The following is an 18,487-nucleotide window of genomic DNA, read 5'->3' on the forward strand; positions in this document are numbered from 1 at the left end:
CACCAGCTACAGAAGGAGCTTGGAAGCTGTTCGATTCACCCCTTTGTGCTGGACCCACCCTCCTCGGCAGGCCTATATGCAGGGGCAGGTGGAGCCGGCTTGGCCAGACTGCCTGTCTCTAGGCCAGAGGGCCCTCTGGGGCCTGGACTGAGTGAGTGCTCTGCTCCAGCCTGGGAAGGGCAGACACTCTGTCTGGGATCTTCAGCCATTCTTAGAGCCAGGCCTGGCTCCCACCTCCTCAAGGGGAAACTTCAGCGGTGACCTGCTTTAGACTCGGTTTTCCAGGTGATGGGAAAGCTACCCAAGGAGCTTGGAGCTGAGCTGCAGCCAAGCTGCAGAGCCTAGGACTGGATTTCTTGGTGGGAGGATACACGATATCCCCAATATCTCCCTGCAGCTCCAGAGTCTTAGGAAATCCATGGGCCCTCCCATCATGCTGTGCTTCTCAAATGGACAGTATTGAGGGGGGCGGGGGGTGCTGTGCAGCTGTGTCGTATTTTTGGAGGAACAATTTTATTTGAAGATGGCGGGGGGGGGGGTGGTGGAGAAAAACACTTTGATATTGAAACAAATACGAATTCAGACAAAATGATACTATGTGTTCGAGTCCCATTTCACTTTCTTCTACTTGGGTGTACAGGAGGGGTACCTCTCCCAGGGTCCCGTGCACTCAGGTTGGGGCCATGTGACCCGGTTCCGGCCAAGGGCGTGTGGGCCGAGGTGAAGTCAGTGCTCCCTGAACAACCACCCTGCAATCCTCCCGTCTTCTCTTTCTCCCAGAGGCAACTGAGAAGCCCTCACTGAGAGGAAAGAGTGCAGGCTGGCAGCAGCCCGGACCCTGCAGGGAGGAGAGTGATCCTGGAGGGCCACCTGACCCCCATCAGATTTGCACGAGCGAGAAACAAACCTCCGTTGTGCTAAGTCACTATGATTTGGGGAGTTATTTGTTATCTGAGCATCACCTAGTCTATTCTGACTGAAATATGGATATAATATGGAGCTGAAGGCAATATTTACAGGACTTTTAAAGCTAAAGCATGAGGCTTCACGTAAGTGGCTGTGTGAAGTTGGCCTCTGGGCCAGGCCTGCAGACTTCTGACCTGCTGAAGTCTATCTTACTCCAGCACAGACAGTGGTGAACCCAGTGACCCACTGATGCCACAGCGGCTGGCTCCAGAACAGCTCAGAGCAGATCTGTTTAAGTGACATCTGAGGAGCTGTCGAGGGAGAGTGTTTCACAGATCACAAATGTCTGATGATTACAGCCAAGTGAGAAATGAGCCGAGTGCCGGCCTCCGAGGGTCCCCAAAACCATTCTATGGTGGGTGAGTGAAGATGCTCCAATCTGGGAGAGCCTGCTCCTGCCCTGGGCCCTGGGGCGAACCAGCCCAGTGACTGAGCACCATTGCCAGCACAATGCACATGTCTTTCAGGTGTCCAAGTGTCTGGAGCGGTGGCAGGAGTCACGGCTGGGCTCAGGTGGCCTGGGAAGACGCTGCCGTGGTTGTGATTTTGACCAGTTACTTCTCCCAAGCCTGAAGCTTTGTCACAGGGAAGAAGTTGAGAGTGATGATGATGACATTTGATGCTTTTTCTTTACATGCAACCACAGTAGATAAAACAGAGAGCAGCTGAGCTACTCTTGGGCAGTGCGGAATCTAGATTTAAACCCCTGAACTAGAGGCTCCCTGGGCTGGCGCTGGCTTCTGCTCTTCAGAGTCCCTCACTGAGGAGGCCTGAGCTCACACCCCTAACTTGCTGGGCCTTTGGGGCAAGGCCTTTCCCCTCTCTCGGCTTCCCTTGTTCCATTTGTAGAATTGACAGGGTGGAATGCAGCGTTGTGGATACAATCTTATTACAAGCCCATTACATATCAGCGATGAGGCTGGAGCTGCTTGGGTTAAAGGTGGAGGTGGGATCTGAGTGCTGAGGGTGCCACGAGATGCCGCGGCTCCTGGGGGAGGCGGCTGTGTGGAAAGGCCCTTGTGGCCCGGAGAGTCCCTGCTCCCTCCCTGGAAAACGTGCCTGGCCCATGGCAGAGGCCAAGGCTGTTCCAGCCTCACGGGAACCTGGAGCCGCCTCCTGGCCTGGCTGTGGGACCTCAGGTGGCAAACCTGGGTTTCTCCAGCAGGGAGTGGGGGACAGATCCTCGGCATGGCCTAACCATGAGCTGAAGGCACAGGAGTCTAGGACCAAGGGACTGGCACAGGGTAGGAGCCTGAGGAATGCGTAGCACCTGAATGTTTCATAAAATGGTGAACCTGAGGGGTCGAGAGAACAAAGGAGTTACCCAGGGTGGCAGCCTGCCTGGCGGCCCCTCCCTGGGGAGGGGCTGTGCCACAAACGCCTCCCTGATGCCATTGGCTGGTGGTGATTTCCAGGGCGCAGGGATCCCACTGAATTTGTAACTCAAGGCCATCAGTTTTCACTTTCTGCCGGGTGGTCCAGGGTCTGGGAAGTATTCAGAGCAGACAGAGGCTGCCCAAAGGGTCAAGGGGAGAGGTGGTGCCAGGAGGGGTGAGATGTGGAGGAGTGGCCAAGTGCAGCTCAGCTGCTCTCTGTTTTATATATTGCAGTCGTGTGTAAGGAAAAAGTCCCTCTGTTCCTGGGGACTGAGCCCCCAGGCAGCTTCTTGGGCGCAGCTTGAATGGCTCAGTTCTCTAGGGAGCTGCCCCACCTGGAGCGTCCCCTGTGAGGGTAGAGGTTGTGACAGCACCTGCTCTGCCAGGAGCTGTGCGCAGTGGCTGCTGTCCCCGGGAAGCTGGAAGGGGCCACCCTCCTTGCCAGGGCAGGCACCCCTGCCACACAGTCTCCGACAGGTGACCAAATTCTAGGGACATGTCACTTGCCCCCTAAGCGAGACTATCCCCAGCAAATCAAGGATTGGAGGATTTTCCAAACTCCTCCCTCCGTCTCCCCCAGGATCTCCCAGTTTCCTTGAGGCAATATTTAGCTTCCCAAGCAAACATTGTGGGAGAAAAAATTAAAAGGAGCCCTTTTCTCACCAATTGACCCAAAATGAACAAGCATTACCGGGCCCGGTGGATTTGCCGTCCAAAATTATCAAGCAGAAGAAATCGTCAATACTTTGCAGCAGTTTATACAATGAGCCTATGTTTAGCAACATTCAGCTTCATTTTATTATTGCATTTTACGAAGTTACCAAGACAACTGAGGGCAAGGAACAGAACCTTGACTTTATGCGCCATGAAAATTTAATAAAGAATTTTTAAAGGCTTTTAAGAGGGGGGAGCTGCAGCCTAGCGGCAGAGCCCCGGCAGAGGGAGGTGGGCTGGGCCCACGGCACCTCCCGCCAGACCTCCGGGAGCCTCCTGCGTCAGCGACTCCAGGTGGGCAGAGGCGTTCCCTGGCATCTGTCCTGTGCCAGCATATTGGGACCGGTCCTTTTCTCAACAGACATTTATTAAGACACTTCCCAGGTGCCAGGGCCCAGGCCAGGCTTTGCGTTTACTGACACGATCCCACTGCACAGGCCAGGACTAGGGCGAGAGGTCGAGTCACTGGTCCACCGCCACACACGGAGAGAGCGACGGATACAGCAACAGCTGGACCCTTGCTCTTTCCACAACTACTCGGGGACTCTCGGCGCTTGCTTTCCCCGTTCTGATGCAAGAGGTTCTGAAGGGAAGATGCCCCTGCGGATCCTTTCATCACCCAGCTCCTTGTCTTGCTTCTGCAGCCTGGGAGGGGCCTCGGGGAGCCCCGTGGCCCTAGACGACGTCTTCCCGTCGGAGGAAATGTCTCTCGCGAGCCTCTGGGTGAGCACGTTGTTACCCCAGGGCTGCGAAGAGCCTTCTTTCCCCCGCTCTCTAAATAAGACTCAAAAGCAAATTGCCAGAAAGGAGAAAAACACCAGTAATTTTGCCATTTTATGCCAAAGCTTAATGTTGCTCAGTGCGTGTGTGTGTGCGCACGCTTGCAGGCATGCACATGTAAGTATTGTGTTGTGTAGTTTTCCTAGTTATATAAAAATTAAGACTTTTGGTTACTAGAGATGGAGGTAATTGAACATGTCGACGGTTCTGCAAAGCTCCTTTGTCCCCGGGAAGGGAAAAAAATTCGGATGTATTTCGTGAGGGAGAAATTCACATGCCAGGTGGGAAAATCTCTCTCACATTCATCAAACTAAATAAGAGATTGGCAAAAATATCAATCAAGGCGAGGTGGATCTCAGGGTAACACACACTGTGTGAATTTACCTGGCTGAGGGAGCTGTCTTTCTCCCTCAGCCGCTGGGAACAGCTCCCTGACTGGAGATGTCATCATCTCTGAGCTCCCAGGGGCGGGGCTCAAAGGCTGAACATTCCAGCCTGATTCTCCATGATAGGGCCAAGGAGTTTAGAGCATTAATCAAGCAGTGAAAAAAAAAAATTAAGCTATTTTGGAGTAATACTCTGCCAATCACAAGGCAAATTCCGGGTGTCGGAGGAGCAGCAGAAGCCATTTTTCACCCCGTGAATGTCTTCGAGCATCTTCGGGTGGAGGGGAGGTGTGGAGGGAGAGGAGCCGGCTGTTGTGGCTTCATTTGTCTTGATGGATTACAACATTCAAGGAGGAACCTTGTTCCTTCGTCCCTTTACACTTTGTAGGGAACCCGGCGCCAGTGTGAAGATAACAGGCTGTTGGAGCAGCACTTCGGTTTACAAAGCACTTCCACGCGTACCATGCTGTCTGCTTCTCGCCTTATGTTCCCAGAGACCAGGCGAGGGAGGACCTGTCACCCCTTGTGTGGCTGAGGAAGCTGGAGCCCTCCTGGGGTGCCGAGCGTGGGAAGAGCAGGTTGGACGGCCCCAAGTTAAACCCCCAGAACCCCAGGACTAGCTGAGCAATCATCCAGCCTCTCTGAGATGTGGGTTTCCACGTTTGTGAAATGGGGCCCAAATCCTGTCCCCACTGGCCTGCTGCGAGTGTTGACACACTGTGCAGAGCAGTTACGGTGCCGAGAAAGGAGCCTAGGATTTGGAGCCAGGGCCTCTCTGTGAGTCCCGGCTCTGCCTTTCACCAGCCTTGAGGCCTTCAACGAGTCACGAGGCCCCCTGGGCATCAGCTCCTCATCTGTGAAAAGCAGGTGATGAGAACCCTCACCCTTCGCTGGGGTGGTGGGAGGATCAGACGAGAGGATGGATGTGAAAGTGCTTTGCAAACTGCGAAGCATCGAACAGGTGTTGTTACCCTTACGTGGGAAAAGGAGTTGGTTCTAGAAAGGCACGGAACACCATTCCAAATGTCTGGGCTCCTCCCCAACCTGGTCCGACCTTCCCCCGACCACGGACATTCACATGGGGATTCCCTACTCTGAACCAACAACCCCGCGCAAACACAGACTGCGGTGGAGTGGAAGGGACAGGCTGGACGCCCGATGGAGGCCCTTAGTCTCCAAGGCTGAGTGGGAGGGCGGCTCCTAGGGGGACAAAGCCCATGCACAAAGGGCCATAGAGAGACTGCCCAGGGTCAGAAGCCATTGTCTGTGGGCTCCTGGGAGTCCCGCTGTGTCCAGGAGAGAGCAAGGCAGCTGGGGATATGGAGGTGTTGAGCGAGCGCTTGGCAAGGTTTAGAAACCCATGCTTCTTCACCGTGTCTGTGGGCTGAGGGCAGAACTGTCTCGTCACTCAGGCTGCTCACCTGGGGCTGCTGAACATTCCTGCTACTTTGACTGGCACCTGCTGGGCCCTGTTCTGCGCCCCGGGGGCCAGCGTGAATCCAGCAGCTGCCTGACCCTGAAAGAACCCGCAGCTCGGTGGGAGCGAACGCTGTGATACCACAGGGAAGCGTGATAATAAAGGAACTTTCCAGATTCTCGCAATTATACGGAGGGAGCGGTTCATTCTGTCTGGGGGATGGCAGTGGGGACATTTGAGCTGGACCTTGAAAGATAAGTTTCCACTGGACGGAGGGAGGAGGCCGTCCAGGCAGAGGGGACGGCGGGGCAGGAGAGCACGGAGCAGTTCCTGGCCCTGTGCCTCCCACGGTGGCGGGAACCAGCACATTCTCTTCCCGAGTGGTAACTGCAGATACAAAGGGCCCTGGAGGCACAGGGTCACGGGCCGGCGCGCATTCAGGGTGGAGAGGAAGGATGGGACTGGGTTACGAGGGGCCTTGAATGTCGGGTTAAGGAGCTTTATCTAGGAAGAGATGTGGGTTAACTGAAGGAGGGGATCATGCGGTCAGCTCTATGGCTCTCTGAGTTCCTTCCGGCTGATGCGGGTGGAGGACGGTTGTGGGGTTGAGAGGTGGGAGGCTGATGAAGTGAAGGCAAGAGATGATGACGTCTGCGTGAGGGAGAGTGGACAGAGGCCCAGAGGAGAAACAGCAGGGGTCAGGAAGGCTCGTTTTGGGGACGGAGGAGGCTCCTGTCTCCAGGGTCTCTGCCTCCGCACGTGGGGAGGGGCCTGTTGGGACCAGCTCTGCGAACAGCCGGACTGAATCCAACCCTTACAAGCACCTCCTGCCGGTTCCGTTCCGGCCAGGCCGTGGGGACAGAACTCCTGATTGTAACAGCGGAGAAGCTAAGCACATCCCCCGGGGAGGCAGGAAGGAAGGCAGCAGTCAAGGCCAGCATGGAAGGGAAAGGGCGCTGTCGCAGCACACCAGAAGGGGCAGGCAGGCACAGTGGAAAAGGGTGGGGGGCAGTGGCCCAGCGATGCACCCCAAGCTGGAACAGGCTGAGCCTGACGTGTCCATGCATTGAACCCACTCTGGAGTGCCGGCCCTCCAGGGACTCGGCCAGTGAACAGGGACAGGGTCGGTGTGGCTGGACTGCGCATAGGGGGACATCAGCAGGAGGGGGAGGGAGGGAAGGAGGGAGTGGGGGAGAAGAGCGGGATGGGTCCTGAGAGCCCTTCCCAGGACTGGGCTTGTCCCGCAGGCCAAGCTCTATACGCAGCATCTCTGGGTCCGGGCTCCTGGCTCCCGGCTCCGGGTCCTCTCCTCCAGGGGGCAGGAAACACCTGCTTTTGCTGTCCCTTCACTTACACCCCGAAAATGAGCGGCCAATTACCAAAGGGGGTGATGGGGTGAACCCAGTGGGACTTCTGCTAGGCACGAGGAGGTGGGGGAAGTCACTGAGCCTTCGCTCTGAGGAGGGAGCAGCCTGATTCTTCCTGGTCCACATCATTGAGAAAAAAGGGCCCCGCCTGTCACTACCGGCCTCTTGTAAAACGGCCCCCGATTTCCTAACACACAGGTGACCCTGGCAGGATGACGTCCAAGAGGTGGGGAGGGGACATTCCTGATCATGAGAGTTACGTTTTCATGTCACCCCAAACAATGTGGCTGGAATTCAACCTATCGATAATTTTCTTTCCAAAAAATTCAGTGTGCTTGGTTGGTTTGGGACCTGAAAATTGCATTCCATTTTGGCAAGTGAATGCTTTCTGGAAATCAACTTCCAGAAATGGGGTAAAGTTCGGGCTTTGTGTAAAAGACTCTTGGCTGCTCCCAGCTGCTGACAAGTGTGCCCAAGAGCATTTACTTGGGGCTTTCACGGTGAAATCCATTTGCTCTGGCCACAGGGACTGCAAGAGCGGGTTCAGGGTCTTCAAGCTCTGCGTCTCACAGCGGACCACTTAGGAACATTGATTGCCCTGGCCCGTGCCACCAGCCTATGTGACAGCAAGCAGAGCCCTGGGAGACTGCGGGCAGCCCCAGAGCAGGGGGCACCCACCAGCGGTCTGTATTTGGAGCTGAATTCACCCTCACGGGGGGACAGAGAGGAGATGGGGCTCTGGAGTCACTGACAGATCTGGACGAAGGCCTGGCTCTACCACGTGACCTCTCAGGCCTTTCTTTTCTCATCTGAAAATGGGGACGGCGTTACGAAACTAGAGCCTGGAGCATCGAGCTGATGACACCTCTGAAACGCCCTCATGTAGGAGGCGCTCAATGCACATGGGGTTCCTCCTGCCCCTCCCGTCTTAGGCCACCTGTCCTGCTTTTTGAGGGGAAAATAAAGACATTTGTTTTCTTTCTATAAAGACAGTGTCTCCTGTCACAGAATAGCCCAGCCTGGTCACTGCAGGGCTCGGCTACTGCTGGGCCCCTCTGGATAGGGGAAGGGTATCAGCCTGGGCCCTGCCCCGTGCCCTGAGGAGCAGGCGGAAGGCAGCGGGACAGGAGCCACACTGCATGGGGGGCGGGCTTTCCTCATTGAGAGAGTGGGCTTCTGGCGGGAAGGAGGGGCGGGCGAGGATTAACGGGGGCGCTCTGCTCTAAACTATCTCGCCAACGGTTGGAAGGATCTTGGATCGACAACGTTCTCTTCGGGTTTAAAAATAGTGCCAGGAGGGTGAATCCTAGTAAGTCATTTCAACAGACACTTTGGAGCACCTGCTACGTGCCGGGCTCTGTGTGGGAGCTGGAGTCGGCCGCTCCCATTGGTGTGAATGATGGAGACTTGAATGGAGAGACAGGGAAGGATGGGAAAGGAAGAAGAAAAGAGGAAGAGGACAAGGAGACGTGCTTATCCAGGACACACTTGTGCCACCCAGGACCCTCCCCCTTGCCCTACCTTCGCGAGCATTTCCTGAGTCCCACTGTGTGCCAGGCACCGTGCTAACGCCCTCAGAGACCTTTTATCCTCCTCGCTTGGGGCGATGCTCAGCTCTTCTCAGGGCCCCAAGGGTCCTTTAAAAGGGACCCTCTAGAAAGGGCCGTTTTAGCCCCGCATCCAGCAATGCTCCGGAGAGCTTTGCAAGGGCGGTCTCCCATCTGCCTGTCATCAGTGGGCCTGGACCCTGACTTGCCTGTGGCTGTTTCCAAAATGCCACCTTTGGGTGCCCCAGAGCCTTCCCCTCTGAGAGCAGGGCTGCCTGGGGACACAGATGGAGACAGATGGAGACAGAGTGCAGACTCCCCTTTCCCTCGCCCCGTGACCGCACCTGAGCTTCTGACATCAAGCTCCTGCTCGGCTCACTCAGATTCCCACCCAGGTCGTGTTTCCCTCCCCTCTGAAGCCCCTCCTCCCACCAGGGCACCCGGCACGTGCTGGGCACACGGGGGCCCTCTGGCAGTGCCTGCTGTGAAAGCGCTGGCCCTGTGGTGAGCACCTCACCCAGGGAGGGTTCTAATCAGAGGCCCCTAGACCACGGGACTGACTCCTGCTTTGGGGTCAAGGTCAAACAAAATCAGACAAAATGACCTTGGAGGCTCCTGCCCGCTCCGAGACTCTAAGAGCCTTACTTAGTTACTTCTGAGTTAATTATTTCTTAATTAATAACAAACTGAACCTTGCAGCAACAGGCAAGCTCATGAAGCAAATGAGGCTAATCTGCTAACTACACCCACGTAGCACATGATCGGGAGGGAGCGGCGCCACCGCCCACTTGATATTTCCTCTTCATTTCCACAGAGGGGGTGGTAGGAAATAAATACGATGTTCCGGGCTTTCCCCCACATTCTCTCAGAGTCCTGGGCAGACCCGCGACTAGGCCTCCTCAGGCTCTCTTCCCCACAGCCCTCAGTCTTGGGATTGTCAGTGCCCCGTGCCCCTAACGCAGCAGCTTTACCCCTGTTGTGGCTTCCTGCGAGCCCAGAATAGAAGATGCCATCTGTCGCATTTTGGATGTCATCTGTCCACTGAGGACCGGCAAGCAGGTGGACCACTGAGAGGCGCCGGGAGGAAGGAGGGCAAGAATCAGCCTTCAAGCGCAGCTCAGCAGAACGGGGAGACAATTCGCGGGCGTCTCAGGCGGGAGCCACAGGCGAGGAGCCCGGGGCCTCTTCAGCCTCTTCTTCCGGGAGGACAGAGAAGGGCCTCAGGACAGAGCGTGTCTGGAATGGGAGAGCTTGTGGGCACTGTCCACGCAGGGCAGGGGGTTGCCCTCGGCCGGCTGGGCCGAGAGGGCGGCCTCCTGGGGAGTGCCACCGCAAGCAGGCCGGCCCCCCGATGTGCCACCGTGGCCACACACCAGACGCTTCTCATCCAGCAGGGACAGGTGGTATTCACACAGGTCGATCAGCGAGGCCACCTGCTCGTGGAGCGGCAGCATCTTGAACTTCTTCTGAGCCAGGTAAAAGAAAGCCTCCACGAAGGCCTGCAGGCACATCCCTGTGGACGAGAGAGCCGCGTTAGCGGGGTGTGCGCGCTCGCTGCTCAGCACGCTGCCCTGGAAAGGCCTGGCTCCAACCACTAGGCTTTCTCCCCACCCTGTTTCCATCCTGGAAGCGAGATAGGCCTAACTCATAGAGTGCCTACTGTTTGCCAGGCATCAGTGGGACATGTACAACCATTGGCAGATTTGATCCCTTACACAACCCTGTAAGGTAGGTTTGATTAACCCTATTTTACAGACGAGGAAACTCAGTCTCAGAGAAGCGGAGAGACCTGGGCAAAGTCACACGCGTGGAAGCTGGCAGAGTTGGGATCTGAACCCAGCCCAAAGCCTACCCCTCTGCACCAGTGTAAAGTGTTCCCATAAACTCAGGCCCTCCCTTTTATGGTAAGGAGACAGTTATGAAGACAAGCCGGGTCTGATGGCGGTGTCCCCGTCTTAATAGAGGCGTTGATTACCTTGGTGCGCGCATTTGCCAAAACTCATCAAATTGCACCTTACGATTTGCGCATTTTGCTGTATGTAAATTTTACCTCAAAAAGTAAAATAAACCCGACCCCTTCACTCTACCCAAAACCACATTAGTGGCAGTCCCCACTGCAGCCCTGGAATGTTCTTCCCCTGCTGTGCCTCATATGCTCTGACTCGTCCTTGGGATCTGAACTCGGATCACTTGCTCAGTAAAACCCTCCCTGATCCCCAGACTCGATCGGCCCGCGCAGGCTTCTTGCACTTTCCTTCGCAGCATCTGGAGAAGCTCCTTCACTGCTTATTTGTGCTGTATCCCTATCTTCCCTGCTGGATCATGAACCCCAGCTGACCACTCACGCCAGGGCCAGGTGCCCAGAAGGTGCTCCATATAGACGGGCTGAACACACGACTGAATGAAAGAATGAGCTGTTCTAGGCACTTTTCAGACATTGCCACTAATCCTCACAACACCTTCGTGAGGGTAGTATTATTGTGTCCCGCTTTACAGATGAGGAAACTAACACTCAGAGAGGTCGAGTAACTTCTCTAAGGTCACACAGCCAGAGAAGAGCGGTCTAGAAATTCAAACTCTGACTCCTAATTCTTTTAACTAAGTTGTGCTGCATGAAAGCTTCTGAGTCTTCCCAAAGTCCACGTGAAAATGAACCCTGTGATCCAAATTCACGGGATTCCCTGGGCTCCTTGGGGAAGGTGACACTAAGGCTGGACCAAATGCCACACAGTATTTTAGACAAGGCCGGCTCCCCTCTGCCACTCTGCACCTTCCTAGCGGCCTTGCTTCCCAGCTCAGCTGCATTATTCACCGGCTTCTGTCACTGCAGGCAGAAGCCTGGCCTGGAGCCTGTAAACGCTGGACTATGGATGGACCCTGGGCTCTGAGAGCACTTTTCGTGTCGGGACCTTGAGCTGAGCTGAGCAGTTGTTCTTAGTCTCCTTCCAAGCCCATTAAAGCTTTTTTGCTCAGCCTCGCTTGACTCCAGATGCTCTGCAAGTCCCTGCTCTGTTCGGCCCTGACAGGAGGAGTTGATAAAGAGAACAGTAACCCTGGCGGAAAATCCTTCTAAGGTAAACAGAGGCCTGGTGTGAGACGGAGATGCAGGGAAATGCACCCTCAGTTAACCAAGAGACCGACGTTTTCTAATCACCGACTCTGGGCCAGGGCTCTCCTGGTGGGGGTTGGGGGATGGGGGAGTGTGTGCGCGTGCACGTGTGCGCATGCACATGTGTGCGTGTGTGTCACAGTCAGTGGGGGGTCAGATATGTGCAGAGTGGAAGGGGCTGGGATCTGAAGCGAGAGAAACCCAGTGCAGTCCCAGCCTCCAACTTCCCGACTGTGACCCAAACAGCACTACTCGAAGCGTGGTCGGCAGACGGGCGCCAAGTCCAGGAACTGCGTGTCCCTGGTCCCTGACACAGTAAGGAGCTTGGGTGAGAATGCAAGTGTCCTCCTCACCCATCACACTGTTTAGTTCAGCTGGCCGTATTTTGTAGCAAGCCCTCTCTATAAAGGAAGCAGTGTGGGTCACATTCTGGCTCAAGTCTCCAGTCCAGGACTGCAAAGAACAGTTCGTGGACCCCAACTTTGAGTAGCTCTGGTCTACACCACCCTTCCCAGCTTTAACGGGCATGCCAGTCACCACGATCCTGTCAAAATGCAGATTTTGGGGTGGGGCTGGAGACATGGCATTCCTGACGAGCTTCCTGGGGGTGCCCATGCTGCTGGTCTCTGCAGCGCACTCTGAGTAGCAAGGAATGAGCGCCTTTTACTCAACCAACGTTAATTTCCTTCCCTTAATTAAAGGCAGACTGTGATTAGAGCCATAATGCACAGAAAAAAGAAACAATGAGGACCTTTTTTGGGGGGAAAAAAGGCTTGGCTAAATTATCTGGAAGAAGACTTTTTTTTTTTTTTTTTTTTGCTGAGGAAGATTCACCCTGAGCTAACATCCACTGCTAATCTTCCTCTTTTTGTATGTGAGCCACCGCCACAGCATGGCCACTGGCAGATGAGTAGTGTAGGTCTGTGCTCAGGAACCAAACTGGGGCTGCCAAAGCTGAGTGCACCAAACTTCACCACTGGGCCATGGGGGCTGGCCCTGGAAGAAGACATTCTAAAACAAGAAGTGAGGTTTAGTGTGTGACCCTTGGTTTTCTTTTTGTTTGTCTACATTCCCTGATCTTCTGTAGTCCACACATATGCAATCTTAAAATACACAATGGGAAATTCTAGAGGCTGGAAAGAGGTGAGGCAGGGGCAGCTGCTTTTAATTACAAACGCTTTGCTACTATTTGAATGTGAAGTTAGGCACATGTATTACTTTGGGAAAAAAACAGTGCAAACTTTCTGAATATATTTCTACTTTGATTAAAAATAGTTTAAATATATACATGGGAAATAGAAGAGGAAGCGAAGGGGCAGGGATGTTATTGCCTCTGGCATGAGCCAGTGCGCTATGCCAGGGATGCTCGGGTCCTCGCTACCACTCCCATTGTGCAGAGGAGAAAACTGAGGCCCAGAGAGATGAAATGACCTGCCCCTGGGTCACACAGGGCTAAGCGCAGGGCTGGAATTCGAACCCAGGCCTCATGTGCTACTGTTTCCGCATCTTATTCTCGAAAACCCCTCCTGAGCATCTCTATCAAGAACACTAGAGGACAGACAGGCTTGGATGGAAATACGTAGAACCCGCAGGAAACAGCGGGAGGTTCACCCGGTCACTAGGGGGTTGGGGGAATCAGAGGCGGCTTGTGGGGAAGGGTGCATTTGAGTTGGGCCCTAAAGAATGGGTAGGGCTTTCATGGGCAGACACGAGCTGGGGGTCGTGGGCTGGGTGGAGAACAGGGATGAGCAAGGCAGGGGGCTGGGCATGTGGCCCCGTAATAAACAGGGTGCCTGCAGCGGGGCGGGCCCGACTGGACTGCACTCTGGAGAGGGCCGAAGCCAGAGGCAGTGAGCCAGGAGCCGCTGAAGGAGCCGGCACAGAGAGCCGTCCCACACCTAGAAGAGCCTGGGCACACTTCCCAGTCGGGGGGTTTCTATTTTGTACAGTGATAGAAACCTTGAGGTTTTGTTTTGTTTTATTCTTCAAATGAAATTTTGTGAGGCGGGTGGCGGCTCGGAGCCCTGCCCTCGCTGACCTCCCTCACGTAAAGGGACTCCTCTGTGGGACTCCTGGCTCCTCATGACCAGCAAAGCCATCGTCCCTCCCGATGCTCTAGAATCCTCGTCTACGTCTTCATTTCACAGAAGGGGGAGTGGTAAATGAGGCCCTGAGTCACACAGCCCGTAACCGACAGAAACAGGACGAAACCCCAGGTCTCCTGACTTCAGACTGCACCCCCTCCCTGCCTTCCACCAAAATAAAAAAGCAAACCAAACATCTCTCAGGCCAGGGCCTGGGGAACAGGGCTGTCTACACTGAGCCACGGCCCTGCCTGCTTTGCCCAGCCCCGGTGAGCACATCCGAGCGAGTCCGAAGGCCGATGAGAGTTGGGAAGAGGGCTGCCCCAAATGGCCCACCAGGAGCACATGGGTCTCTGGCCCCCACAACAGCCACTCTAAGGGGCTGTGAGTTTGACAAGAGATTGTTCCTGAGCCTCATTTCATCAAGCGGGCCCAGGAAATGGTGGGCCAGACCCAGGGCAATACTCACTGAGCTTTTTAAGGCTTTGAGGGCGTGGGGGTGGGAGGAGGAGGAGAACCAGAGGGAGTAAGCTGCCCTCAGAGGAACTCTTCTGTGCCAGGAGCAGGGCTGCTGGGGGTTCCCACCTGAGTGGTGAGTGGGGCTCAGGTCAAGGAGCAGCCCCCACCTGGCGGGAGTTTCCAGCCTTTTCCAGATTCTCCACAGATGGTCGATATGTTCAGTCTGGGTCTTTCTCCTCCCTTATTATTATTTATTATAAAAAACAGTGAGAATCTTAGCAGAAAGCACAGTAGAGCTCATGTATCGTCCCCTCTTTAGAACCCAAGTGTCCTTGCTGACTGACCTTCCACCCACTTTGTCCACAGAAGACGTGTTCTCGCTTGGTTGTATAACAACATGCACTAATATCCTGAACATTTTTGTATGTTCCTATGCAGTTTTCATAACATTATTTTAGTGGTTGCATAATATTCCTTCAAATGTTGACTTGTATATCATCTCACCACACCCCCCGCTGCAGAACACTGAGGCTAGTTACATTTTTTTCACTATTATTGAGAATATGATAATAAACACTTGGTACATCATTTTTTAAATTTCTGACTAATTTATTCCCTTACAATAAAACTCTCGGAATTTGTTTTTTACTTTAATGTAATTTTGGTTCGGTAATTAATTTCATGTTAAAAATACTTAAACCTTATAGCGTCCCCAAATGGACAAAGACCATGAATGGACAGTCATAGACATTAGCAAGCAAGAGAGAAAATATCCTGTCCCATCGAAGCCAAGGGTGCTACAGCTCACCCATAAAACCGACAAAAATGTAACAATGATAACTGCGAGGCAGTGGTGGAACTGCTGTGGACTTTCGAAAAGCAATTTGGTGAAAGTTTTAAGAACCGTTCAGGTGTTTCAAAATAATCCTTCCAGAGGAAACACGATGTCCGCAATGGTACGCATCGCCAACTTATTTACAGGAGGGGTGGGGGGAACAGTGCCAGACAAATTTTTATATCCTTCTTTCTACTTTTCTGTGTTTTCCAAATAAGATAATGCATGCTCATTGTTGATAATAATTAGAAAAAATGTATATTATCCTTAAAATACCCCCAACCCAGCCTCTGAGGTCACAGGCTCTGTGGCGCTCTCCTTGACCCACCCCCAGGTGGAGTTAATTGCCCTTCCTTATGGCTTCCTCTTGTCTCTTGTCATATATTGGGACAAACCCTTGGGTACGAGGCTGTCTCCCCAGTGGGATTCTGTGCTCCCGGAGGCAAGGACATTGTCCCAATTTTCTTCATTGTCCCCTGTGCCTAGCACAGCCTAGCACGTGGCAAGCACCAATAAAGACCTATCGAATCCACTGGAACAGACTGTGAACGTTTTAACAATCTTGTCATGCAGGTGTAGTTATTTCCATTTTACAGCTGAGGACTCAGAGGGGAGCCCAGGCGCAAAGAGAAAGACGACCTGTGAGATCTCTTCTCTTAGATGATAAGTAGACTTGCGAAACCAAGAGGATCCAGACCAGAGGCTCTCAAAACACAGACTGTGGGCCCCACCCCCAGAGCTCCTGATTCTGCAGGTCTGAGAACTTGCTCTTCTATCTCCTTCTCAGGTTGTGATGAGGCTGCTGGTCAGGGACCCCACTTTGAGACCCACCTCCCTTCCTCCTTCTCCTCCCCACACTGCTGAGTCCAGTGGGTACATACTCCACTCTGGAAGTCCATCTGCAAGAAGGGGACTATTTACAAAAGGACCTGCCTCCGAACTTCGAGAAGCTTGACTTTGGGCTAAAGACGTCTGCATTTTAAGATACTCTTACTGAGAGCAAACTCAGTATATTTTTAAAAGACTAAAGATGGAGCTGAAAAACTATGAAATTGTTCCAAGTTTGCAATAGGTGATCTCTTGGATTCTGAGAAACCACACAGCCCCGGTTTCTTCCAGCATCATCTCTCGACTGCTAAGTGAAGCAGAGCTCTGAGGCCCTCTCCGAGGCCCTGCCCTCCTCTGTCTGTACTGCGGTAGATTAGACCAGAAGGGTTCTAGCAGGCCAGGCCACAGAGGACTTGGGAGACCAAGGGCAGACTTTGGATTTCACGCTGAGGAAGACGGGAGGCTACTGGGGAGTTTTGAAGTGACATGGCCAGGGTGGCTGCTGTGTTGAGAGCAGGTGGCAGGGGCCCATGTGAACGAAAGCAAGGAGATTTGTTAGGGATCTACTGCACCAGTCCCATCAAGGGCTGACAGTGGCTTGGACCAGGGTGGTAGTGGTGGAGGTGGTGAGGGGTGATGAAATTCTGGATAGAGTCTGAGGTTAGTGCCAGTGGGTCCTCGATCTGCCAATGGGTTAGATGTAGGCATGATGGCAAGTCAGGAACCTTATGAAGGAGGGCTCTAACACCAGGCTGAAGGGACTGGCCTCCCCTCAAGGACTGTGGTTTTTAAACGTTTTGTGCACAAACTAACCTAGGGAACTTTCCAGACATGCAGGTTCCTGTTCCCACCCCTCGGAGATTCTGTACGTTGGTGATGAGGCCCCAGCAACTGCCCTTGTAACTGCAGCGTTGGGGATCCTGCACCCACGGGTGATCAGGAACCTTTGGAATGAACACTCCCACTTGGCCATCTCTTTAAGTGCTCTCGAGGAGGCATGGAGTAAAGAAGCCAAGACCATGGTCTTTGAGAAGCCTAGTCCTGGGCTAGATCTGCTGTGGATGATCAAGAAGCCTTGGGGATGCACGGAACAAGCTTTCTCCTCTGAACTCCCACTGTCCACCCCGCCCCACTATCTTCATCTGCTTGGGCTGCCAAATACCATAACAAAATACCATGGCCGAGGGGGCTTCAACAACAGAAACTCATTCTCACAGCTCTGGAGGCTGAAAGTCTAAGATAGGGGGCCAGCAGCGTGTGGTTCTGGTGAGAGCTCTCTTCCTGGCTTGCAGACGGCTGCCTTCTTGCTGTCTTCATATGGCAGAGAGAGAGTGAGAGCCAGCCTCTGGTGTCTCTTCTTATAAGGACACCAGTCCTATTGGATCAGGGTCCCACCCTTAAGACCTCGTTTAACCTCAATTACTTCCTTAGAGGTCCCATCTCCAAACACAGTCACAGTGGGGGTTAGGTTTCAACAATTCACAACATGAATTGTGGGGGGACACAATTCAGTCCACAGCACCCTGGAACGCTTGGTTCTGTGGAGGCACATGCAGCACTTGGGGATGCCCTCCTACCCCTACCCCAGTCTCTGAGCTTACCTGAGCCATTTAGAAGAAACATAAGAAATCCCACCCCTCTTCCCTGGTCCTCCAGCAGCCCCCGGAAAACTCCTCGCAGCTCTGACTTAGAGTTGGAAGCATCTCTGTGGTACCATTGCTTCAGTGACCCGTTATAGTAAAAGAAATGAAAGGAAACGATGCGAGTTAATACTGATTGAGCCCTCATTACACGCAAGGCCCTGGCCTAAAGCTTCATGTGTGTTATTTAACTTAATCCCAAAGAAACCTTACGAAGCAGGTGTTGCCATCAATCCCATTTTACATTCAAGAGACTTGCCGAAGTCACATAGCTGGTAGATGGCAGACCCCAAAGACCATTCTTAAAACTTCTTTAGTCTGCTGCTGCTTCAAGAGACGGCCAAGTCAGAGTGTTAATTCCAGGCATTTAGAAGAAGGAAACAACATTCGCCTTGCGGTGAATGAGGGACGGGCCTCATCCATCTCTGCGGGATGTCAGCAAGAAGGGGCAGTCAGATCCGTCGGGCTCTGCAAACAGGCTCTCCCCACCTACCTCCCATGCCTGAAGATAAGCTGTTGAGTACTTTTTGAAACTTCATTTGAGTTGACGGATGTCGCCGGAGAAAGCAGCCTTTGAAACATTCCAGTTGTAGCCATCCACACGTCTTTCACCCGAGACTGCCACTTGGATATTGGGATGCGGCCCCTGACAGACCACGGCCTCATTCTGTCAATCAGCCGGGTGAGGGTGGGCCCACGGGCTCCTCCTGGCCTCGAGTCCTCTCCTCTCCACTTCCAGGGAGGGGTCTTAATAAAAGTGCTGGTGGCTGCTCTCCCGTAATTCCATCATCTATTCTGGGGCTTAAGGATGGGAACAAGAATAATACCTTCTGTGTGCACAGTGCTTGCCAATGTACAAAGAATAAAGAATAACCATTTTCTCATCTGGCTCTCAGAGTGATGCGCAGAAGAGGATGTTATTACAAGAACTCCCCATGTCCAGCGGAGGAACACAGACCCAGAGAGGCCATGGGGCTTG

General features: G+C 53.6%; 1 protein-coding gene across 10 annotated transcripts in view; it reads right to left on the reverse strand.

Moving 5' to 3' along the window:
* Positions 1–3,116: 3,116 nt before the first annotated feature.
* Positions 3,117–18,487, reverse strand: part of TTLL11 (tubulin tyrosine ligase like 11) — a 227,413-nt gene continuing 212,042 nt past the window's right edge. For all 10 annotated transcript variants that reach the window (XM_070596184.1, XM_070596188.1, XM_070596189.1 and 7 more), the window contains one exon: positions 3,117–10,066. In XM_070596184.1, the coding sequence (XP_070452285.1) occupies positions 9,774–10,066 (293 nt within the window). In that variant the 3' untranslated portion in view covers positions 3,117–9,773. The remainder of the gene's footprint in view (positions 10,067–18,487) is intronic.

Source organism: Equus przewalskii, chromosome 26 (genome assembly GCF_037783145.1).
Source record: "Equus przewalskii isolate Varuska chromosome 26, EquPr2, whole genome shotgun sequence".
Taxonomy (NCBI): domain Eukaryota; kingdom Metazoa; phylum Chordata; class Mammalia; order Perissodactyla; family Equidae; genus Equus; species Equus przewalskii.